This window comes from Hesperophylax consimilis, chromosome 2 (genome assembly GCF_061612785.1).
Source record: "Hesperophylax consimilis isolate HC1 chromosome 2, BYU_Hcon_1.0, whole genome shotgun sequence".
In the NCBI taxonomy this organism is placed as follows: Eukaryota; Metazoa; Arthropoda; class Insecta; order Trichoptera; family Limnephilidae; genus Hesperophylax; species Hesperophylax consimilis.
In genome coordinates this window covers 33,299,021-33,323,889 of record NC_142837.1, presented here as the reverse complement: position 1 = coordinate 33,323,889, position 24,869 = coordinate 33,299,021, and the positions used below count along the sequence as shown (strand labels likewise).

The window sequence follows — 24,869 nt, the reverse complement described above, 5'->3', positions numbered from 1 at the left end:
AAGCGCATTGTTATAACTTCCAACTCTCTCGCGTCGACAAACACACAGCGAATTTATCAGGTAAGTGTGTACCTCCATTAAGGATTTTTAGTAGGTATGTCTTTTTGTAAGGAAAAAAAAAATTGGAATTTCGGAAAAAGTTATTTATCTTTTTTGCTCCTACCATCATGTAGAATCACCTCCCGAAGTTATTGCACTTTGACCACGGACACCCTGTATATATATATATATATATATATGGTAAAATCACTAAAATTGTTAAACACCCATACTATCAAAACGCAAGTAGCCAGATACAAAGTGATTTTAGTTAAGTGCGGTGAGTAAATTATCCGACAACTGCAAAAGGGACACTATTTACTGTTACAAAATTTTAGGTATATATAAATAAGTAAAAACTTTTTCACGACGGTGAGAAATTCACGCCTGTTGTTAAAAAGGGACGAAAACTAAAATATTTTAAATGCAATGTGAGTGGCCCGCAAACTGATCCATTGAAAGGTAGATCCTCACAACTACCGCACTGCCCCGCACACGTTAGTTTCTTCCCCTACCCTTAATTCCATATCTAGTGTTTCTTTGATCTGTGGTTACGTCTAAAATGCTATAAAATATGAAATATTATTCACAGGGTTATATTCCAGTATTAGAGGCAACTGCTGCCAGTTTAAGCTGTGCTGTCAGATTTGTGAAAAGGTTTGTTAGTCAAATAATCCTGAATAGCATGTTTTTAATTTCAATGCATAAAAATTGTGAAATAAATATTTATACCATTTTTTAAAAATGCCTTCAAGTCCAATTTCCAAGACTCTTTTTTTGATTCTCCACTGTTACTATTAGTTGGGGATGAAGATGAGCTGAAATAAAATAATTAGGTTAAATAGGTAATGAAACAAATGGTATGAGTAATTTAAAATAAAACTTAAGCATTGAAAAAAAAAATCGTAAATATACAGAGTTTCCGGCTTAGATGAATTAAAAGGGAAGATAGGTTACTGAGACAATGCGCGTGGTTGTACTGAACTGGGTCCAGTGGACAAACTGGTGATTTACCGCGTTAAGTATAACACATAAGCCCGTCGGTCAGACAAGCTGTCACCGGCTCTTTGTGTGAAAAAAATGCCTTCCTGTGCTTTTGAGATGTGCACAAATCATTCTCGAGCAAAAACCGAATCCGATGGAGTTTCTTTCCATTCGCATGAACTCAAAAATCACTTATTATTTCATTAAATACAATTATTCACAATGATTTTGGAATAAAATAATGTGAGACAGCGAACGCAGAAACACATCAGAGTATGAAGGACAACCTATTTACAGTACCTTGTATTCAACTACTGTTCGCTCATTTGTACAACTAGAATAAGGGTAAAAGCGGTCCACTGATAGGCAAGCGTGTGCGTGGCAAGAAGCTGAGCATGACGTCGATAGAAAAATGCTCGTCGTTGCCTGTGACGTCGTGCTTGCCGCGGACATGCTCGCCCGTTAGTCGGCCACTAAGCTTGCAACTGGTGTCGCGAGGAGGCAAGAGAAATGGGGCCGTTCATAATAACATAGCCATTTCACCCGTACACATATTCTTTAAATGGCTATCTCATTTTAATGCTTTCCATTCATTTAGCTATGTGTGATGTTATGCCATTTCATTAATCCACTGAAATTAGTTGTGGCTATTCTTTTCTCGTGCTTTTCGTTATTCGATTTCAATCTAGAAATAGGAATGTGCCATATTTTTTGTTCGATTATTACGAACATAACGCGTCTTTGTATTGATGTCAATGGTTTCCGGGGGTAAAGTGCGCCAACTACGGGAGGTGATACTAGATTTTGATTTTACCGATTTTCAAAAGTCATAGTACTGGAACAGGAAAGCCACACATGATTTATTTTTTTTGTGAAGAACACTTATTTAGCTGGAAAATATATTAAAACACAAGAATATTTTCGTACATCTTCATTACATTATATGTTTTTATAACATAAGAAAGAAAACATTTTTTTCTTTGAATAAAAGTAGTAATAAAACTACATGGGAAAGATATATACATTTTTTATAAATATATAAAAACAATATCTGGTAAGACAGTAACAATTTACAAAAATTTCATTTTGCAAAAATCTAAGTTATTACGATAATAGTTTCGGCCGGTGTACGACGGGTGATTTGCATTTTAAGGAGTACTAAATCATGGTACGAGGAATTTAAAGGGTTTAAAAGACAGTTGAGATAATCATTTTTATGCTAACTGAAACTATCCTAACCTACATGTAGTGATGGGTAAATTTCCAGGTATTTCTTTTTGGGGGAATAATCCTAGGAAAATTCCCGAAACGAGGAATATTGCGGGAATTTTGAAATCTGAAATTCCAAGACTAACCAATGAGGTTGTCTTTTACAGTGAAATTTCAAGTTATTTGCAAATGTATCATTATTGATTAGAGAATGCCGAGGGCACAACCTTTTGTATTTTTGGAAAATACCGAAGATGTTGAAAATGTTTATTTTACACTGTCAAAATGTTGGTATTTGCGGCCGGCCGATAAGCGTGTGATGCCACGGTACATGTAATCAGTGGCACAGCGGTACTGCCATTCAAATTATGAATTGTTTCTGGTGTGACGTCACAGTACATGTAATCAGTGGCACGGCGGTACTCCCATTCAAATTATGAATTGTTTCTGGTGTGACGTCACAGTACATGTAATCAGTGGCACGGCGGTACTGCCATTCAAATTATGAATTGTTTTATTTGGACATGTAAATAGTTGTTATTGTAGTAAATGTTGATACAAAGTGTAAATCCCATAATCTGTGCCTAAAAGTGCAGCGGTTAGGGAAATAATGACCAAAAATTAAATTAGGAGACATTATCTCATTTAGAATAACTTCCGTAATTAAAAAATTCAGACTTTGGGGAATTTATCAAAGGTTAAGAAATATTCCCAGGTGCACTTCACTGCCTACATTCGACATACTCTAAATTTAGCATGAGAAGACTTAGAATTAGAAGCGAAATTATGTGTAGTGACTTTTTGTCATTCCTTCTCCTTGACCGCAGTTTAAAACAATTTGGAATATTATAAGTCACCGATGGAGGGAAAAGGTAAAACTACTGTTTTCATGTAAATAAAGAAAAATGTTTACCTTTCATTTCCTGATTTAATAAATGAAAACATAGACGATTGTTTTTTGGGCAAACTTAAAGACTTTCTTAAGGACATTATAATAAGGAATTGCTAACATAAATAAAGGCAATTGTTATTTTCTTAGTTTTGTGAGTTAATAACAAATTTTCAATCCTACACAGACTTTATGTGCTTTTAGTTTGATCAACTTAGAATAATCTCACTATCATCTGTAGAATATTTGAATTTTCCAATAATTGTTGTGAAGTGAGATCATAAATAAACCACCCACAGTTAGATTGATTAAGACATAAATAAACCACTCTTGAGTTGAACTGAAATATTAATATTAGAGACGTTAAAAATCAGATATGTCAGACATCACGTTCCATAGAAAACATGATTTTGGTCTCAAATCGGACAGTTTAACCAACATGATAGTACAACATTTTCGCTCCAACATGGCTCCAACCGAATACACGACTTTAGCGGCTATAACACGCCATTTCGGAGCGGCGGTACGTGAGTGGTTTATTTATGGGCTTTACAACGCACCGCTACAGGCCGCAGCGCTGAAAAGTACAGTCCGAAAGTGTGGTGACGGATTACAGCGCAGTCCATTGTGAGACTTTTCTGCTAAGGCCCTTTCTTTCTATATGTAAGGGTTTAAGTTCATTGTTGTCAAGCGGGCTTAATTATTCACTAAGAGATATTCTGCGAATTTTGAAAAAGTGCCTTTATTATTATAACATCTTATATGTTCTTTGAATCAAGTTGAGAAAGCCCTTCCCGTCTGTTTGTTATAAGTAGCGTTGCAGTCGGCGTGGTCACATTTTAATTTATAAATGCCACTATTATTAAGTTTAGGATTTCTACTTTTAGAGTTTTTAAGGTTTGTTCCTATGTTAGTATTGGTTTTGAAAGCTATATTTAGACCGCATTTTTTAATTTCTTTTACTATTTTTATGAATATTGGACCGATGAATTCGAGACACACAAATTTTTCTATTTTTTTATTATTTACAGGATATATTAAATTCATTTTATTTTTACATTTCTTGTTTATATATTTTTTCATTGTTATTTATGTAATAGCCATTATTAACCGCGATGGTTTGTATCGTTGCCTTTTCTTTCTCATACGCTTTATCGTCCAAAGGAATGTTAATGAGTCTATGTACCATTGAATGGTAAGCTGATAATTTATGAGATCAAGGATGAGTTGAATTAGCATTTATTGTAGTGTCTGTAAAAGTTCACTTTCTAAAGATTTCAAAGGTATGAGATCACCATTTATTTAAATGGATTTTTACGAATTAAACACAAAAACAATAAATAGGCTTTATTACAACTAAGGTAGGTAACTTCGTACCGAGTCAATTACTGTAAGCCCGTCGTCGTCCCACGGGTCGGTAGGCAATTGACATACACCGAATGCTGTTGATCACTCGATTCTTTTGAGGTTTCGATCATGTAAATATTTCGGTCTTGACCATCACTATATCAATCTATGGCTGGGTTTATTTATGGGTTATGCAATCCGATTCCGATCTATAAATTATTTATGTCCATGGTTTTGTGTTAAACGTCAGTTGTCATTTCCATGTGCGAGTTTGTTTATATTCCGTTTTTGTTAATTTGTCTTATAATTGTTTTAAACTAAAACACTATGACAAATCCAAACGCATCAATTTTTTATAAGAAAGTTTCTGAAGATCATCGAACGTATTATCTTCCACATCATTTGTTCTTATCCCAGAATTTGTATGTAAATTCTGATGACAGTGGCCCCAGTCAAATATCGTACAAACCATTCCCATATAGAAGCTCTCTGCCAATACCAATTACTTCACCAGATGCTATTAAAATGAATGATCCATGTGGCCAATACGCATCTTCCAAAGATGCATGGAAATACAAAATAAGAATAATGAAAACGGCCCATAAAAAACTGATGAGTGAGTCCTTTATTATATAAATAAACAAATACATTCGGTAATTATTTCCCTAACCGCCGCATTTTTAGGCACAGATTACGAAAATTACACCTCGTTTCAAGAATAATTACCACAAGAAACAACTATTTACATGCACAAACTAGGTTATTAGTTTGGATTAATTAAGTAATTTTTGCATATTTACATTGAAACTAAACTTTCATAATTGTCAGTCCATACAAAAATGTCCAAAATGGCGGCAATAGGATCGTTTTATATGGTACATTTGAACTGCATGCATAAAAATGCATCTTTTAACAATTAGTAAATCGTGTTTCTTGTAGTAATTAAGTTAAACATGTGCCCATTAAAAGTACTGTGGTTAGGGAAATATTTAGCATACATTCAATAGTTGTTTAAAGTGACATTTTTGAAGACCTAAGTAAGATAAAGTATATTTATTTTGCTTTTTCTGTATCTTGGAGTGTTTTTCATTTGTTAGATTTGAATACTGTAAATTTGGTTAGTATTATAAAATTGGTTTGCGGTTCTGGTTTATCACAGATATCATTTAAATAAATATTATATATCCATGAAATTGCACTAATGTTTGTTTTTTTTTTCAGAACATAGAATTACAGAAGTAAAATTAAACTGTAATGGGGCTGCCGAAATTCCAGTTTACCTTTTAAAGTTTACTAGGCTATTGCACGAAGATCCTGACCCTTATTTTGACAGTTACTATAACTGGTACTTGAGTGGAAATGGCAACTTGTGCCTCATTGATATAGCTGGCAACACCTATTTACTGAAATCATCTAGTAATGAATTAGGCGAGTCTTTAATAATATTATTTTTATGTGAATATATAGGGTAAGGAGTACAATGGTTGGCACTTTATGGTAAACTTCCAACTTGTTACCCGATTTTGTGTTATCATTGCAAGTTTTTTAAAATATATTTATTAGAGTTGACTTGTTCAACAATTGAGTGCACATTTTCAATGTTGCCTGTCTTTAATTTTGCTTGCGTTTCTCACTATAGTGAATCAAATCGCAAACATATAAAAAGTACAATTATTGGCACCCACGATACATTAATTGGCATTGCAAGAAGTATAATCATTGGCACTTTGTGTTATATATTATTTTTGTAAAGAAAACATTTTTTTTCAGTAAACTTTATTGAAAGAGGATACAATTCACAAAGAGGATACATTTTACTAAAAAATTATATTTTTCAAATATTAAAAAAATACTGCGGTAGGTGGGTATTACGTACTTCTTTTAAGAAATTTCAATCTTCTTTTAGCAAAGCTTCAATAATTTTGCTTTCCGAAAGATTTTTCGTGTCATCTGGTAGACTTTGAATATTATTTTCCAGAAACGGGTTTTTTAACTATAATTTTAAATGGTTTTTTGAGTGTCACGCATGAAATGATTTTTATTTTAGGTTCAACAGATTTATGTACGCTTGCACTGTTGGTTTGGAAAATATTATTCGATGTTGATGATTCATTTTCCTTTCCTATTGATTTTTCCTTTTCAGGAAGAGTAATTATTTGTAATTTTGTAGGTATTTGCACGAGGTTACAAGAAGTTTTTGAATGAAATTGTGTTGAAGTCGAACCATTCTTGTTTATCTTTGGTGGAAGAGTATCTTCAAAATTCAAACATTCATTTGGCTTTTGAACGGGCAAATTTTCAATCGCAGTATTATTATTCTTTTTTTGCGATATTTTTCTTGATTTTTTAATCAGTTTAGAACTTTCAGCTTTAACTTTGGAATTTTGTTCTCTTTGAGTTTTTCTAGCCGCTTTTTCTAAGACCAATTTATTTTTTGCATTCATTTTTGCCTCCTCAATATCAAGCCACTCTTTACTAGTCAAAAACAAAAGTTTTTTTCATTGTCATATTTTTGGTTTTCCTCTCTGGCGTCTTTGGCCAATTCAGGATATCATTTAATGAAGAATTGTGCTTTGTGGGAGTAACGCGCTGGTTTTGTACAAAGTCGTTATTTATTATTTTCATCTCTGTGGACTTTTGTGAATAATTATATGCACTGCTGCAAGAAGGGATGCTATCTGCTAGCTCCAATTGAGGCGATTCTTGATTTGGCATGTCATTTGACAAAAGGTGGCTGTCATTCGCTCGTTTTTGCAAATCGTTGGCAATTATTGTTTACAAAGGTACTTCATCATCCGAATCAAAGCATAAGAAATCATCCGATATTCCGGCAAATTCTTCAGCTTCTTCGTTGTCCGAAACTAGTGAACGTTGATCATTTAATTTTTTTTTAAATCGTAAACAGTGCTAAAAAATCTGATGATTCATTGTCAAATTGGTGTTTCTCAAATATTTTAATTTTTTCTTCACCAACAATCCTTTTAAAGTCTTCGTAGTTCAATAAATTTGTATTTTCTTGTGGTTTTTGGGATGGTGAGGTTAATCGAGTGAGAGGATGGTTAGATTTCCCCAAACATTTGGAATAGTCCAATGCATTTGGATTCCAAGGGAAAAGTCCACAAGCTTTTAAACCATTAACTACAACAGTCTTGTTAGTAATTTTTTCCAAAACAATCTTAAGGATCGGACCGAAGTCAGTTTTAGTAAGAACTTTTGAAACGTTAGTTCTTCTCCATTACAAAACGGCCCTTTTCCATGCATTTTTCATTGGTTTAAATGCAGAAACATCAGCAGGCTGCAGAATACGGGTTGCATTTGGGGATATAAAGCTATTAATATTATACCCAATTCTTGACACAGCTGACTTAATTCAAAAGTTGTGTGACTCTTGTGACCATCGAGAAACAAAATTACAGGAAATTTAACGTGTGATCTACAGATGCGGATGAACGACATTTTTTATGTATGAAATGAAGATGTCCCCTTTCATCCATCCATTTTCAGACAATCCTATTCCCCATTCGCTTGGTATAGATCGAATGATGTCTTGTCGCATTCTTTTTAGAGGAAAAATTACCATTGGTGGAGTTATCTCACCATAAGCTGACAAAGTAAACATTACTGTTAGACATGATTTACTTGGTGCGTGTTCTACTTCGTAAACATTCCTTGTACCCTTCATAGCCAGAACCTTAGAATTTTTGGGACATAACTGGAAATTAGTTTTTTCACCGTTAAATATACGTTTTGGATCATTTAATATTTCAGTTAATTCGTTTTCATGTAAGTAGTCGTAGATTTGTTGAAACCAGCGTCTTATGTTTTTTTCTGAAACAACCGAGCTCGCTGAAGTTACTGCCTCAGCCGTTCGGGTACAAATTTCAGGATGTCTCCGTAAAAATAATTTATACCATCCTTCTCCTGGGTTGTTGTTAATAATTGCATTTGGTCGAGGATTTTTACTGAGAAAATATCGCACGCTCTCCAGAATATCTTCTTTTCTTCGTGGGAAACCTTTCTGACTGCTTGTACTAATCCACCGAACGAGGATAGACTCTTCTTCTTCTGTTAAAACTGTTGCTGGTCCGGGTCTTGTCTTAACATATTTTTCACTTAATCTAAATTGAATAGTAGACCGTGGAATGTTGAATTGTTTAGAAGCGGCTTTTTTCGACATACCACTTTTCACAGCATCTAAAGCCTTCTGAATGTCGTTCTACTTCTATTTTTTGAAATACTTTAAATCAGCAGGAACTTTAGGCATTTTAATTTGATATCTGTAAAAAACACAAACAAAACTAACTTTAATAAATAATTTTAAATCAATTAATGGTGTAAACTTTAGAGTGTGTATCATTGGCAGTGTAAATATTGGCACACCTATCAGTATAGTGATCGGCATGTGCAGGTTATAGTGATTGGCACTGCTAATAATAATACTTTAATTAAACAAATGTATGTTCTAAACTTTACTGCTGAATTTAAGCAAAACTACATATCAATTGTCTAAAAAAACACAATTTATCAATTATTATATGAAAGTACAGTGATTGACATGCATGCCAATGAATAGACCTCCATACAAATGTAACACACAATCATTGGCACCGGGCAATTATCTTATCCAGGCGCTTAAACTAAATAAGGATGGCAAAGAAACTCGCCTTTGGCCTTTATTTACAACACAATACTCTAAAATATATCAATATCTTGTAAAAACTTGAAATAATTATCAAAATAATGGAAGACTTACCTTATGAAAACAATAAGAAATTTTGATAAAACGTGATGAGCACCACCCGCGCCCACGGATCAGTTGACAGTTGAAAAAATTTGCCCTATGTATGAAATAAATTATGCCCATCTAGAAAAAGGATAGTGTGGGAACACAATACGTCTAAAATTGGGATATATTTCTCGCCGTAGCCAATAATATTACTGTTTCAATTCAGGAGTGCCAATCAATGGGGGGGTGCCAGAGATAGTACCGTTTACCCTAGATGGCCTTTTAACTGTTGATATTTTGTTTAATCAATTTTGTCTTTTCAGGTATTCAAAATCTTGATTCAATTCAGGGACAAAAGAATATATCTAAAAAATATGTTTGTGAAAACCACGGGCTTATTCATGAAACCATGTTTCATAGAATGCCTCAAGGAAATGTTATTGGTCTCCGACAAAAACACCAAATAAATCTCATCAGTCTAGATTCAAATGAGGAAAGCACCAAACCAAAACCCTTGAAAACACTTCATGCAGAGATTCCGTTTACCGGTTTTGCTTTTGATGATGCGTACAACGGTGTTATCACTGTAAATACAAAAGGGACAGTTAAGATGTATGATATTGATGCTGATAAGACAACAGATATAGTAAATAATAATGCCCTGAGTGAGACAATTAATAACTGGTCATCCATACAGATATTTGATAGTAACTCCATCTTACAAAGCTGTAAGAAACATTTGTCTATTCTAGATATCAGGGATCGACAAAACTCTCATATTATATCTCCTGTATTTCTAATGGAATGCGATAATATGACTTCCTCAAAAATTTGCTCAAACAAACCCAATGCTCTTTTTGTAGGAACCATCCATAATTTATTTCTTTGTGATTTAAGATATCTTAAAACAGATACATTTGTAGCAAAGTGGAGCCATGGTCTAAAATATCCCCCACTCTTCATAAGTACAGAAGCATTAGAAGACAGAGAAATGATTAGTGTTAGCAGTCAATTATCAGAAGATTTATGTATTATAATGCATCGTTTCAATGAGGAAATAAAAACAAAAGATTTAAATGTTAGTGATTCAGAAATCTATTTTCCCTGGCATCCCCCTTGTATTAAAAAAACACTGGACAATGCACAAAAACTCGGTTTATGCTTAGACCCAACAGTTAATTTGAAAAAAAGGTTTCAAATGTCAACAACTGGAATGAAGTTTTGGAATAACCAAAATGATTTTAATTTGTTCACTCTTAATTCTGCGGGAGATGTGTTTTCTCAAACGCTCGACCGGGAACAAACTAAATATTTGGATGGAGGTGAAAAGTATATCCATCTCGATTCTTGGGCAGAACAATTATTAAAAAAGGACCGATTACTTTTTACTGTGTCCTCTCAAATAAACATGAGTAAACTTCAAGATGTATTAAAAAAACAAAATCCGCAAAGAGAACAAAGAAAGTCTCAAAAATTTCTCGCTTCAAAAAGAAGGTGGAAACAATCATTGAAAGGACTGAATGATTATACGGACATGTGGGCTAATGAATTACTCAGTGTTTGGGAATTTGATGAAACTGATAGAAAAATAGATGAATTAATTCCTCCACCGGCTGACACCAAATTCAAAGTCGACGCTTGGATGAATCAATTCAACCTGGAAGATGATTTTGAATAAGTATACTCTACAGCTTGCAGACTTATAATTCACCTGGTTACTCTTCACATAACCAATAAGTGATAAATGAAGACGATAAGTTTTGGATCTGATTGTGTCGTGATAAATTACAATTAAATAAAAAAAGCAACAGTAACATGTATTTTTTCATTTTATTTACAAAAAAAACTATTGTAAACATTAATTGTACATAAGTTAAGATCAGCAAACTTAATCCAAATGATTTTGATAAAACCTATATCTTACAAGATAATACACAAAACCTGGTACAAATTTAAGTTCTGCAATTCATACATTTATCTTTTTTCCGTAATGTATACATAAAATGTCACTCAATCGTTAATTTGAACCTGCTTTCGACTGATTAAATAATATATTTTACAACCACATCTTCATTCATTTTCTACATAAAATAAAAAAGATAGCTAGAAGTGCCATACAAATTTGAATGGAAACAAACGTTCCAGTAGCCCATCGCTCTTGTCTTATACTCGCCAGACATGTCGGGCATTTCTCGAGTTCTTCTTTATTCTATGATTTTCTACATCCATAAAAATGATTGGTATATGCCCGATAAAGTACTTATAAATAATATAGTAGACACTAAAACTAAGTTCTGTGGGAGAGAAAGCTTCTGGACCACTTGCTGGTCATGGGCTGCTGCGCTGACCTCGCTTCCTTCTCCTTTTCTTCCATTTGTTCCATGAGTTTCCTCTGGTTCTCTCTAAATGCAGCAATTGGGTCCTCAAACTGACTATAGTAAATTAACACCTCCCGAACATCTTCTACGTTTGAAATGGCAATAGCTGAAAATAAAAACAAAATAAATATTTGTAAAAAAAGTTCGCAGTGAATGAACTTTCATCGCAATCAAATTCACAGGGTTTTAACATATTCAAGGTGTCCCAAAAGTTAACATTATCCCATGGGGAGCTGATAAGCCGACTCATGATGGACCAGAATATCATGATGTGACTTTGATAAAAGTCAAAGTCGTTACTTTTCGAGATATTGACACTTTTTCATGAATATTGTGAAAATTGACACCTTAGATCAGTTTTTCAAGTGCCACAACCACAATATTTCATATTTTACAATTTGCAAACGCCCGCAAGCTCACGCTGGCTAAAATGTGGGCAATTTGAAGAGATATTTTAAAACATTTATTGAAATTATTTCATAAGCTCCAGCGAGTTGCAATCTTCGATTAATTGTAAAGCTAACTTAGTAGTTTCACACTCTAACAAAAGATGTCTCGCATCTCTTCTGACTTATTTGTTATTAAAATTCCATGAACTGAAATTATTGAAATATTTTTTCTACTAATCATTAATCAAGTGTTTACATATTAAAAAATCATGTTAGAATTTAAATTTAAAGCAGTGCTCATCAACTAGGCCGTAGACAACATAGAGAAGTTATAATGTTTAATATTTCTCCAAGTAGATACTACGAATGGCAATTTTAAAACAAATAATAGCAGAATTCTCGATTTTTTAATAATTTTTTTGCGAATCCTAAAAATATGCGATAAACAATCAAATGTGGGTGCATTCAATGGCTCTCTAGCACTACAAGCGGTTTATATGTCTTAATATGTTCCTAGTGTTTCAGAAGATAAGCCAGATAATTTCCATGAATATTTATATAAAAAAACACGTTTTTTTGAAGAATGCAGCAGATTGAGTTTATTGTTAGGTGTTATAAAAAAATTTTGGAATTCTCAGGCTATGTGCAATAAGTCACATTTTCAAAGTTAGTTCATATGGTTGAAACGAACTATGAGAAACTTGAGAAAGCAACAAGACAAAGAAGGCTAGGGTTGGATTAAAGAGTAGGCTAGAAAACAAAATGTGGACAGCTGGATGTAATCATATCTGTTGTTTTTATTTTCCCCCCCTCCCACCACGCTCCTCCATCTTATCACACTGTAATAAATAATGGTAGACTAAAACAAGTGAAATTAGCCACTCATAATAAATATTCAGTTTTTCAGATCCTAATCCAACTGTACCCTACAGGGCATCAAATCGCACAAGCATAGAAGAATGACATAGTGTCACTATTAAAGTATGTTCCACCGATTCATCACCCATTTTAAAATTCAGGAAATGCAAATGAAGAAGATGTTGATAGCATAGAACTTTCTTCAAACAATTTTCTTTTGAAGAATGCACTTAGTTCACTAACTTTTAAAAATATTTTTTGATTGGTCTGTAAAATATTCTGGAGTAATAAATATATATATTATAATAAAACAATTATGAAACTTTTTTCCACTTTAATTTTATTGACCGTAACCGGTTTCAGCTCGTTAAAGCCATATTCAGACTGGACCAGTCTGGACTGGACTGGACTGGTCTGGTCTGGACTGGACTGGACCAGTCTGAAGATGGCTTTAACGAGCTGAAACCGGTTACAGTCAATAAAATTAAAGTGCAAAAAAGTTTCATATTTGTTTTATTATAATATATCATAATGGAATTCAACCATGAATTGTCAGTTTCAAAAATAGAAATATGAATAAATACATGTTCAGAGCTTAAGCTAAACCTCTATCTTAAATGTATGCCACAATATAGTTCCATAGTGATTGTTGTCTTTACTTAAATGTATGCCACAATATAGTTCCATAGTGATTGTTGTCTTTACACAATAAAATCAAAATGACAGTTCAACACACCTACAAAATGTGATATAAAGTCATGAAAAATGATGAAACAAAAACTAGGTAATATATAATATTATGTAGGTAACTATTTAACCTAGTTTTTGTTTCATCACTTTTAATGACTCTATGTGTTTAATTTTCATTTTGATGAAATATCATGGAACTGAAAAAAACCATTGTTTTCTCGAATGTAAGTTTTTTTAACTTAGTTTAAGAATAATAATTAAGACCAATATGGTTAAGACGATCCAAATATGATCTAAACGGTGTTAGAAAAAAAAACCACCACTCTTTATATTCAAATTCAAAAATTAATAACAGTAGAATTAAAACTTAAATGCACCTTTATGAAACCAAAGGTTCCGACTGCAATTTAAAAAATACTTATGAGACTTATGAGAATTTTTTATTTAGTATTTGTATATGAAATGACAAATAAATGAGTAGACGGTAATGTTTATAATATATTTGTCTAATAAAATCAGTAATTTTAGTTATAAAAAACGTAAAGGGAGCAATTTTCAAAAGTTTTTGATGTTTGATTTAGAAAATTTATCATTTCAAAAAACATATATTTTGAAGGCATATTTTATTAACTTTCAAAAAAAGTTTTCGGATACATTCAGTAATATTCCATTTATTTGGATTTTATTGCAAAGCGGAAATAGTTTGAACTTCTGACAGAATAGGCCTGAGGTCTAAGGAGTTAAATTATTACATGTTATATGGTTGCCTGAACCAGTAAACTTTCCCCATAAAATTCATATTATATACAGAAAAAAACATAAAAGAAAAACATAATGAAAATGAGAAGTCAGTCAAAAGAGGGTTTTTCAGGATTGTGTAAAAAAATATATATAATAGAATATGGAATTTAGTAGCTGTGGCACTTGAAAAACTGATATGTATAAGGTGTCGATTTTCACAAAATTCATAAAAATGCCAATATTTCGAAAACTAAAGAATTTTTAACAAAGCCATATGGGAAAGTTTACTGGTTCAGGCAACCATATATAATGTAACATGTAATAATTTAACTCCTCAGACCTTAGGCCTATATGGCTCATGAAAGACCAGGATATCTTCTGGTCTGCCATGAGTTGGCCTGTCAGCCCTCCAAATGATGATGTTAACTTTTGGGACACCTGTATATTCTTATTGATAAGTAGATACATTCGAGATGACAATATTGTTGTTTACTACCCCTGATATCCCAAAAATAGTGTACTATAATAATATATTAATGAAAAATTAAAAACCAGTCTAAACATGGCCATGATAGGCTTCAAACCGGTAACGATAAAAAATAAAGTTTTTAAATATTTTAATCCCTTAGGCATCTGCCATATTCTGTCGGATTGTTTCCGCTTTGCAATAAAATCTGAGGTCCGTCTGCTTCAACGCTTGCTAGAGTAAAAGTAATTGTTAATGTTAAATTTAACTGTTTGTTTTACGTCACTTTTAACTTTAGCCTTTACTTTCCGAAATCCGATAGTTACTCGCCATTTCTACAGTTCTGTTGGCGGAAAAGTAGGGAATTGCGCACTTCAACATTGATGATTAATATTACATATAGTATATGATGACAGTGATGATGATGATGATCCTTATCCAATATACGTTACAGCGAAAAGCAAAAACATTTTGAATACCTACGCGTAAATAACACGTTGATGAGATCCTCAGCACGGGAGATCCCAGTGAGAATATTATATCTATATGTTACAAAAAAAATAATAAATAAAACACTTATTATTGCAGATGATTCGGGATTTCTCCTGCCATATTGTATGTTGAAAAATCTCTTGTCACTTGTTCCGGTGGGAGAAGTAGGAAAAGGCTTAATAAATTGTTTTTTTCTAACCTATTAGCCATATTTTCACTACACATACCTTTGTGACTTTATCATATTCCATTTTACAAAGTAATAAAAAGAATGGGTTCAGGCATGTTGCAGTTGAACTCAGCTTCAGCGTCTCAGACCTCAAGCTTTTGCTTGTCGGTGCCTATATCGAACATGGAAGCCTGATATTATACTGGTCGCCGGCCTACGGGCACACCTGCGAGTTCGATGATCCCTTTTTCATAAAGGTGCACGTTTGAATTATTTAGTGGTTGACTTCTAGATTTTAATATAAAGCGTGGTGAAAGCTTTTCGAGACAACGATTTCTGTGAGACCATATGAGTTGTTATTAATATATTATGGAATACCACAACAAATAATTGTCTGTACCAAAAATAGAATATTTAGCAACTTACTTTTTAAAAGAGCTGTAAGATCAAGTAGTGTTGTATCATCATCGTTACCTCTCCACTTGGGCAACTGTAATGTGTTCTGAGGGTGGAATTTGGTAGACTGTGCATTCCAGTCTACTACGATAACCTGTAAACAAAACGTCGAGTCATTCATTTTTGTCCGCGTTATAGCCGTTTCATGACATTGGTTGGTTGATATATTTAGACACCATATGTTTTTTCTGCTGGCAAATAATAGTAATGGCAGATTCAGACAACAATGGTGACCTTCCAGCTCAGAGTTTCCATTCTGTTGTCTACATTTTTTATTAGATAGAGGGAGAGGTATATTGTAACCGTTAGTGTTATTCCTGTAGTAGCTAGCTGTCATTGGCTAGAAAAAGAAGTTAGGCCGCACTTAATATTCCAAACTAAATACATAGTCCTAGTCAATTATTAAAAAATATATATATTACGATTTTTTCAAATGCGCCCTTGGAAAAGAGGTGTTCGTAACATAGAAAGTGGATGCATAAATTATCAAGAATGGAGTAAAAGAAGAATTATTCCCTAATTCCCACTAAATCATAAGTATTTGTAAGTAGGTACTTAAATACCTACCTTGTAACCATAAATATTTTATGCATCATACATATTTTTATTTTAAGTAAGGAATTACATATATATTTTTTCAAAGAAATGACACCCCCCATCGCCATCTTTATTTCTAAAGACGCACCATCTCAAAGACTTTTTTAAAACTTTCTTCAGGCCGAAGGTACCACAACATCGATTATTCCGATTTTGACAGCTAGTAGTAGGAATCACGATCATATGAACCAGGGGGTATGACTCCGATCGAAGATTGGCTTGTGACGTCATATTGTTGCCTAATTATATCTACCAATGAAAAAATGTCTTCGGAAAAAAACTGTTGACAGCTGAGTACTGGCTGAGTGGTACATTTATGGTTATTTGATATTTTGATCTCGAACTACGCTGCTGTCATATAGTTGTGGAGGATTTTAATTTATTGTTTATAAAATATTAGCGAGATGTCCGTCAGTTTGTGGCTCTCATTTCTCTATCGGAATCAAAAGGCGAGTGGTTCATTATGAAATTATGCATTGCCAACGCTTAACCGTTTGAGTGCCAAAAAAATTCATACAGTTGCTTGTAAAATGCCACCAAAAAAAACATTATTTTTTATGAAACTATATATTTTTTTAAAACCCCATAAATTCTTTGAATTTTCAAGGATTTCGATGTTTTTTTCGGTGTTTTATTAAAGAATATTGGTTTAGAATCACGCGGAGGAGGATCCCGAAGTCCAGGCGTTTCGAAAAAATGAGAATTTTACGTACCGACGTACGCGCGAATCAGAACACGACTGACGCAATCGACGGAAATCGACGATGGGCAATCTTCGTTAAAAGACGAATCGACGAAAATCTACGATTGGCACTCAAACGGTTATTCTTGACATCTCAAACACAAAACAACAACACGTGTTTGTAACCAAAAAAGCAGGTGAGAATCTCTCTTTGTTTTGTTCCTAATTTGCTAATTTGTAGCAGCCTTAACTTAACTTGACCGCAGAATTGAATCTATTTTCTTTTTCAGACCGTATCCGTGTTGCTGCCAGGATTGTGCGTATTATATTGTGCAAGGTATAATTCCATCGTTCTACCTTATTCATTAATGATTTAACATGCTGTCTATAATTTATTGTCTTGCTAAAATAAAAATACTTATACTAGTTTTTATTTTTCTGTTATAAACGGAGAAAAGTTAAAATTCGATACTGTAAGAACAATACTATTTGAAAATGTTCATTCAAATTTCAAGTAATTTTCACGACAGCTCGATTGTTTTTCAACAGGACAACATGTTTTCATCTAACAAAGCGCTGTCCTAAGTAAATGAGCTGTAAAGAAAGATACTTTAAAGCTCTTTTTCACAGGACAGTACTTTGTCAGATAGAACCTTGTTGTCGTGAGGGAACATTTATACATTCAAACATTTTTATTTAAAAAATAATATTTTAGGCTAGTGAATGAGAATTATGTTGTCTATGGTCGCGCCTTTTTTATTAGTTTACTCTATCCTCGTCGATGGTGTGACGTAGAATAATCTAAATATTGGTATACCTATGATCAAATAGAGGACCACTTTGTTTCATACAAAAAGCACAGAGTTATCATTCTAGTGAGTGATTTATTTATGGGTAGTATCTTCAACAGGAATGTAACAAACGGATGAAATGCCAAATGGTCGAGTTAAAACAGGACTTAGCTACGGTCAACAAGGAAAAAAATTATGAATTTGAAATGATGTAATTTCAGCATGGCTCACCAGCTACGAATGAAATTAATCCCTAATGCGATTAGTTGTGAAGGGTAGGATTAGATTAAAATACATTGTGGGGAGAGGGGGAGAAGAAGGGCGTAAGCGAGACATCAATGTTGGAATTATTAAATTTGAATTGTTCAAATTCGAAATTTGAATTATTAAGAATTGATGAATTGTTCAAATTCTGTGAAACAACCCTTCCTTAGTGTGAAATTGGATGTTACAACAATGCCTAACTCCAATGGAGAGAACAATAAGTTAATATTGATGGAGAAGTATTAAGTACCAGTAAGAAAATTTGTATACATATTCAGCCTTACTATTTGTACACTTCACATTTGTTAAACGGTGTTTTTGTTACACATTGTACACTGTGAAAGTTTAGATTCGAGTTGGTACTAATAAAAAATATCTTTAACTGGGCTCCGAAAGAGCTGGCAGATGAATTCTACAAAAGTGATGTTTTTTAATAACGTAATGTTATTTAAGGTTATGTAAGGTGATTTTTCACAAAAATAGCGCTCTACAAATTATCCAATTATTTGTAAAGGTTTGATGTATGTGCAGGTAAATATAAATCATAGAAATCAACATTTATATTGCTCTAACAATGAAGTCAAAATCTCATTTTTTGTTGTTGTTATTCTTTGGAAATTATTATAATATTTTTCAATTTTCAATTTCAGTGCCGGCAACCCGGGCGTTTATTTATTATTAGTTATGTACATACATGATTTTTCTCCTTACCCTCCTCACTAGACAAAGTCTGTTCTGAGGCTGGTAAATATTTTATTGTATAAACGATATTAAAAGTGAGGTGACAGTTTTCTTGCAGATTCCTTAAATAAAAGGAATAAATATAAAGTAAAGAAATAAATAATAAAGTAAAGTTTTAAAATTTTGCATTCTCTCAATTTTTCGACATTTGGAATAAAAATATTTGTTTTTTTTGCAACTTTTTTCATGTTTGAAATTAAAATATTCAAATTGATAAATATCAAAGTCTAATTCAAATAATCTAAAAGGTGAGTTTCTTAAAATGATATTTGTTTTTACAACATATTCAAAAAGAAGAAATATATAGCACATTTAAAATATTCCTAAATTCAATGAGAAATTCCAAGTTTATATAACAGATAAGCAACCCCTTTGGCTGTGTAAACAATGTATACACGGTGTCCGGAAACTCGTAGTACAAGCGGGAAACTGGAGAATCTACACCACATGGGGAACCCAAAAAAACATAAAGTTTTTTGATTTGAGCATTTTCAAAAAAAAAAAAAAAAAACCAAAAAAAAATATTTTTCGGCTATTTTAGGGTTAAAGTTTTTTCTGGTGTTTAGGGTTGAATAACAGATGTTTTAACCCTGCAGAGCAGAAATATTTTATGATTACACCGGGTTAAATGAAGGGTGATTTCAAAATAATGCTTCAAATCCGAGTTTCTTCATTTGTTTTACTTTCAAATAATTTTAATTAGTTGGGTACTTTGATCTTCAGTAATAATTTATAAGAATTTGATTAAAAACAAAAAAAAAAAAAAATCAACTTCAAACTCGATTTACTCGATAACGAAAGCTCAAATTAAAAAAAAATATACCACAAAATCGACTCCAAATGTGATGTAGATTCACCAGTTTCCCGCTTGTACTACGAGTTTCCGGACACCCTGTATATCTTTCCATTAACTATTTTATGTCAGTTTCTATATTAGTAATGTTTTCAAATACACGGTCGTTCATCAATTGAATAAAATTTTCACTACATTTTTCAGTACGATCGTTAATGTTTAACCAGTCAAACGGTGAATGAAATTTTTTAAGACCATGCTCGGAGCTCGCTCTCTATTCCGGGGAAACGTCTGACCATATAAATACAAAATATATATGAATAATTAAGAAATATTATCTAGTAAACAGAAAATAATTGCAAAAATATTAATTGTAGTTTTATCCCAAAATTTGAACAAGAACTCAATCAAGCTAATTTTCGCATACAAATCGACAGTTGGGGGTATTAATCCGACGTTCAAGAGGTTAAATACTGAAAAAAATTTATGTAAGTTTTACCTTTGATAAATCTCTGTTAAGGTTGTCCAGGTTTTTTACATGTACGCCATCGACAAAGTGGGTTGAGTCACGGAATAGCTTGTATGTGATTCTGTTTGAATTGGGATCCAGCTGCTCGATGATGGGCCAGATCATGAGGGGGTTTTCTGTTGTGAAAATGACAACTTCGTACGCTGTCGACGCCATTGTTTCCAAAAATGCATCCAGTCCCGGACGCTTTTTAAACCTAAAAATTACAAATTATCAGTTATGATAGGATTGCATCCCAGAGCCATAAATATATCTTACTGTAAAGTGCCTTTAAGCCTAGTGTGAAAATACATACTAGGAAATAATATGTAATACCGTAGCTTGTTTCCATTTTGATCAATTTCTATGGAAAGAAACATTTTTATCTATGGTTAGTATTAATGTGTAAGATTTATTTTTTATTTTGACGGTCCCGAACAGAGGGGTATAACTCCTATTGTGACGTCATATTGTTGCCTAATTATATCCACCAATTAAAAAGTCTATGGAATAAACTGTTGGTTGAGTGGAACATTTATGGTCATTCGATATTTTGATCTCGAACTGCGCCGTTCTCGTGTAGTTTTGACAGATTTTAATATATTGTTAATCCAATATTAGCGAGATGTCCGTCAGTTTATGACTCTCATTCATTTTAATTTTTTAGCATAATAAGTAGGCTCCAAATGAGAATTGTACTGTCTATACATAGATATATCTATGATTAAATAGAGGAATCTAGTGAGTGGTTTATTTATGGTCCCGAAGAACAATGTCGGATGTGCAAATTTGTAGTTTTTGATAACATATTTCTCCAATTAAGTAAATAGGGGTTAATGCAAATATCAAATAACACTATATTTCTTGATCTCAAAAATAGAAAGAAACTAAACTTTAAGCAGTTCTATTGCAAAACTACAAATTTGCATATCTGACCGGAACGTCAATTTCTAAAAAATTCTGACATTTTGTGAGGTTTGTTTTCAATATTTAATGAAAACAGCCAAAGCTACATAAATTTATTATAGAACCGTAATGTTATAAAACAGCATTGATTGTCTAATTCATTGTCAATGGGGTGAGTTCAAATGAGCTTGTTGTTTGTTTAGCAATTGAATCATAAGTGCAGTAATGTAAACACAAATAAAAAGACTCTGTGTTGCCAAGGAAGGCTATAAAAAAAGCCAACAATGAATTGGATACAGTACTAGTTTTGGAAAACAAAGTTTATGTTATTCGAATCGACAATGCCTGAGTAAAGTCTTGCAAAGAAGTATAGATAGCCGGAAACCTGATAACAGCACAAAAGAAAATAATCAATGACCAGGAAACAGCTTAGATATGATTTAAGATTCCCACAGCCAATAATGTTCTATTGACTGCCTTTTGGGATAATGGATAATGCAAGGCTGTCCGAAACTTTAGCTCATGAAGTGGGAGGAAGTGCAACATGGCTTATTACCCTAAAAACTATTCAACAAGGAAATAGCTTGTTCATAGCAGGCAAATTTATTGAAAAGCTGACAATCAGAATCATGAAATTACCTCCATCCAGTTTGATAGGACCAGTCAGGGTGGACCAGGACATCGGTGAACTCCAGCACCAGGGTGTAGGGTTGCTGATACGGGTAGGGCACCGGGTCGGGCAGGAGCTTCTCACGAGAAGGCTCTTTGATCATCTGTTAGACAAATAATATGTATTCATTACATACTGCAATGTACCTAATGCTTGGCATATTATAATAATTTATTTAATTATTGAAGTCAATATTAGCGATTTCTAAATGAAAATCTGAAACAGTAAAAGATATGGTTACTTCTAGGACTCAAACCCAGGACCCTTGCCTTGCCGGGGCACCGCTCTTTTTCTGTTTAAGATTTTCGTTTAGGAATCGCTAATATTGCTTCAATAATTAAATATTACAATTTCAGGTTTTACTCCTTAAGTTATTCCAAAAAATAAATTTTTATTTATTGTTTCTCACTACATAAATCATAATTTTTCATATAAAAATCAACCACACTAGGACTAAGCCTGTATAGAGGTTAAAAATTTACACATTTGAGTGAAGCAAACAAGTAATCACTAAAATATATAAACATAAAATATTACAAAAAGAAAGAAAAAATATGTTACATGAGTGGCCAGATGGCATTATAACATTTTTTAAGTGTCAGTGATATTGACCCTCCCAATTATCAGGTTCACCTCATACTAACATTTCTTCTTCACAGAACCGTGTTAGGTGGTAGAGCGATATTGGCATACTATTAAACATCTATCACCAAACAATACCGGGGGCATCATAATCACTGGCCGTAATGTGCAGAAAAGTACAGTAGTCTTATAAGAAAATGAAAGACAGAAGATACTAGAACGATGACGTTTGGTATGACCTCTCAAGTGATTGCACTACTGATGTTACACCAGGTTACATCACTTTGAAAACATATAGATGAGTCTATTGAAGAATTGAAAATGCAGTTTGTCAGAATGTTGTTCAATCCATGAAGAAATATAAATAATTTTCCATTGAATTTACGAGAGAATTGATCATACCTTTTGATAGAAAGTCATTTCCTTCCACATTCGCTTTATATATTGCTGGAAGGGAGGTAAATGTGTAAATTCATCTTCAATGATTTCTCCATTTTCCCCCAGCCTGGGACCTCCCATTTCGTAAATTAGACATCCGCCCATCGCAGCCAGTGACAGACCAAATAGTGCAAACCTGAAAAACACGTCCCAATTTACACAAAATATATGGTAATTATTTCTCTAACCGCTGCACTTTGTTTGTTAGGTTCAAAATAGTTTATTAGGTTCTTAGTTTGAGTTAATTAAGTATTTTATGCGTGTTTAGATTGAAACGAAATACTCGAAAGTGTCATTCTATACAAAAAAAAGTCCAAAAAGTAATAGAATCGTTTTATAATTTTGTTTGAATAAAAATGGAATTATATTTCATCTTTTACCATCTACCCCGATATAAATTGTTGTTTCGTGCAGCAATTAAGTTAAAACAAAGTGTAATTTCCTTAATCTGTGCCTAATAAAAGTATAAAATGTTCAAATATTTACCAAATTTATATATCCCTCCTTTCGACACTCTAATGCTATTTTTGAAAGAATTTGGATAAGTTGAAATCAAAGGTAAATAGGGACACAATATGTTGGTGGTTGCTAATGCAGCTATCATGCATCCAAGTGGATTTTCCTCATCAAAGCTGGTGTTTAATAAGGATGTTTTATTACATTGTTGAGGCTTTTGTATCTTTGTATTATTAAAGATATTGAGTCCGGAATGTCTCATAAAAAATGTACTGTCACTCATGATATTTTATGTTATGTTCCGAAAACAATAAAACCGTAGAAATCAATAAATACCCTAGTTTCATTCGTTGCCATTGCTTTTTTTGTTCTTGTGTCTTCTCGTTGGTTTCTTTTTCCAATTCCTCCTGCTTCTTTTGTATCTCTTCTGTGTTAGCTCCGATTGTGGTTTGAGGGAATAATTGACCTAACAAATTGGGACCCGCTGCTGGTGTACTTTCTTTGGGTGGTGGGTTTCCTATAAAGTTAAATAAAATAATTATTAAAATAAAAAACAGATTGACTATGGACTGATAAGACTATAATAAAATAAATCGCCAAGTACTTTTACGTAATATTAAGTCACTACCGTGTGGTTGACAAAATCAATTATTAAAGCCTTGTCATACTTATTTTATTTGATTACTCTGAATTACTAAGAAAACTATATTGTATTGACATTCTAACCTGCAATATCAGATGCGAATAGCCGGATAGAGTTTGAGGATAAAATAATTACATTCTTGTTTAAAGAGGATGGTTGAGCCTTGTGATAAGCCTTGTGTCCAAATAAATTTTGGGAAATTCGTTTTCCGGCAAATATTATATTTTTAAGCGACATTATTTAAATTTTAAAAATTACACAATGTATAGAAATTTGCAGTGCCGCGTCTTCTTCTTCTAAATTAAATTGTATTTTTCTAAACATAAATGGAGTTATTTGGTACTTGTAATACTAGTTTATGGCCATAATAATATTATTTTCTTCTGAGTAAGTACGAAATTACGAATGTGATGAATATTCACTTTCTTGAGAAACGACTGGGGTTTCTGGTATTCTACGACGAGGAAAAGAAAATTGTATAAATCTGTTTTTTTCAGAAAAGATACAAAATTGTCGAATTTTATTAATAAATTTCGGAATTTTTTTTTACAATCGACCATATCTAGGATTGATAAAAAAGTAGTAAAAATTATATTATTTCAAGGTTTATTGTGGAAAAGCGCTTTTGAACTGAAATAAAACAAAATAGCGCTATCTAGAAATGTTATTATTATTCAAATAATTCACGATAAACACAAAAAATAATACTATCGGTCATAAATAAATCACTCAATGTTGATTCATGTTTTTAAACTTCATTTACATACATTTCAATTTCAGTAAGTATGTTTTAAAATAATAATAAAAATAATGACGTTAAAGATTTAATGTGCCGGTGGCCTAATGGGTTGACAAACCAATAAGTTCGTGTTTTAATATATGTTTATGATATAGCTAAACCTGTCAAAATTGCAGACAAGGCCAGACTGTTGCGAAAAAACCATCCATTTATTTAATTTTAATGT

The 24,869-nt window shown here is 32.7% G+C and overlaps 3 protein-coding genes and 1 pseudogene across 3 annotated transcripts in view; 1 reads left to right on the top strand and 3 right to left on the bottom strand.

The window, feature by feature from the left end:
* Blm (Bloom syndrome helicase) overlaps positions 1-3,519 on the bottom strand; it is a 42,481-nt gene extending 38,962 nt beyond the window's left edge. The window contains exons 1-2 of the mRNA XM_089642272.1: positions 3,146-3,519; positions 772-857 (exon numbers count right to left, since the gene is read on the bottom strand). Of these exons, the coding sequence (XP_089498398.1) occupies positions 772-857; positions 3,146-3,222 (163 nt within the window). The 5' untranslated portion in view covers positions 3,223-3,519. The remainder of the gene's footprint in view (positions 1-771; positions 858-3,145) is intronic.
* Positions 3,520-4,712: 1,193 nt separating this feature from the next.
* Positions 4,713-11,008, top strand: TAF1C-like (TATA box-binding protein-associated factor RNA polymerase I subunit C-like). Its single transcript, XM_089642247.1, has 3 exons — positions 4,713-5,084; positions 5,690-5,896; positions 9,518-11,008. Exons 1-3 carry the CDS (start codon positions 4,796-4,798, stop codon positions 10,870-10,872), a joined length of 1,851 nt encoding a protein of 616 aa, XP_089498373.1. The 5' UTR covers positions 4,713-4,795; the 3' UTR covers positions 10,873-11,008.
* On the bottom strand, positions 7,359-9,025 carry LOC149425922 (uncharacterized; annotated as a pseudogene).
* On the bottom strand, positions 10,934-24,141 carry LOC149425920 (mitochondrial import inner membrane translocase subunit TIM50-C-like). The gene is made up of 7 exons (XM_089643902.1): positions 23,988-24,141; positions 23,598-23,778; positions 22,770-22,941; positions 21,755-21,888; positions 20,201-20,426; positions 15,804-15,927; positions 10,934-11,678 (listed from the first exon to the last, which is right to left on the bottom strand). The coding sequence occupies exons 1-7, from the start codon at positions 24,139-24,141 to the stop codon at positions 11,482-11,484; spliced, it is 1,188 nt and encodes a 395-aa protein (XP_089500028.1). The 3' UTR covers positions 10,934-11,481.
* Positions 24,142-24,869: the final 728 nt, after the last annotated feature.

What these genes read in the sequence shown, in the direction of transcription:
- TAF1C-like (XM_089642247.1), top strand. Translation starts at nt 4,796, where the DNA reads ATGACAAATCCAAACGCATCAATTTTTTATAAGAAAGTTTCTGAAGAT. An exon ending in GGCCCATAAAAAACTGATGA is followed by an intron (nt 5,085 to 5,689) that starts GTGAGTCCTTTA and finishes TTTTTTTTTCAG; the next exon opens with AACATAGAATTACAGAAGTA. An exon ending in ATCATCTAGTAATGAATTAG is followed by an intron (nt 5,897 to 9,517) that starts GCGAGTCTTTAA and finishes TTGTCTTTTCAG; the next exon opens with GTATTCAAAATCTTGATTCA.
- LOC149425920 (XM_089643902.1), bottom strand. Translation starts at nt 24,141, where the DNA reads ATGTCGCTTAAAAATATAATATTTGCCGGAAAACGAATTTCCCAAAAT. An exon ending in TTAACAGAGATTTATCAAAG is followed by an intron (nt 15,928 to 20,200) that starts GTAAAACTTACA and finishes TTTTGTTTACAG; the next exon opens with GTTATCGTAGTAGACTGGAA. An exon ending in TCTTACAGCTCTTTTAAAAA is followed by an intron (nt 11,679 to 15,803) that starts GTAAGTTGCTAA and finishes TTTTATTTTCAG; the next exon opens with CTATTGCCATTTCAAACGTA.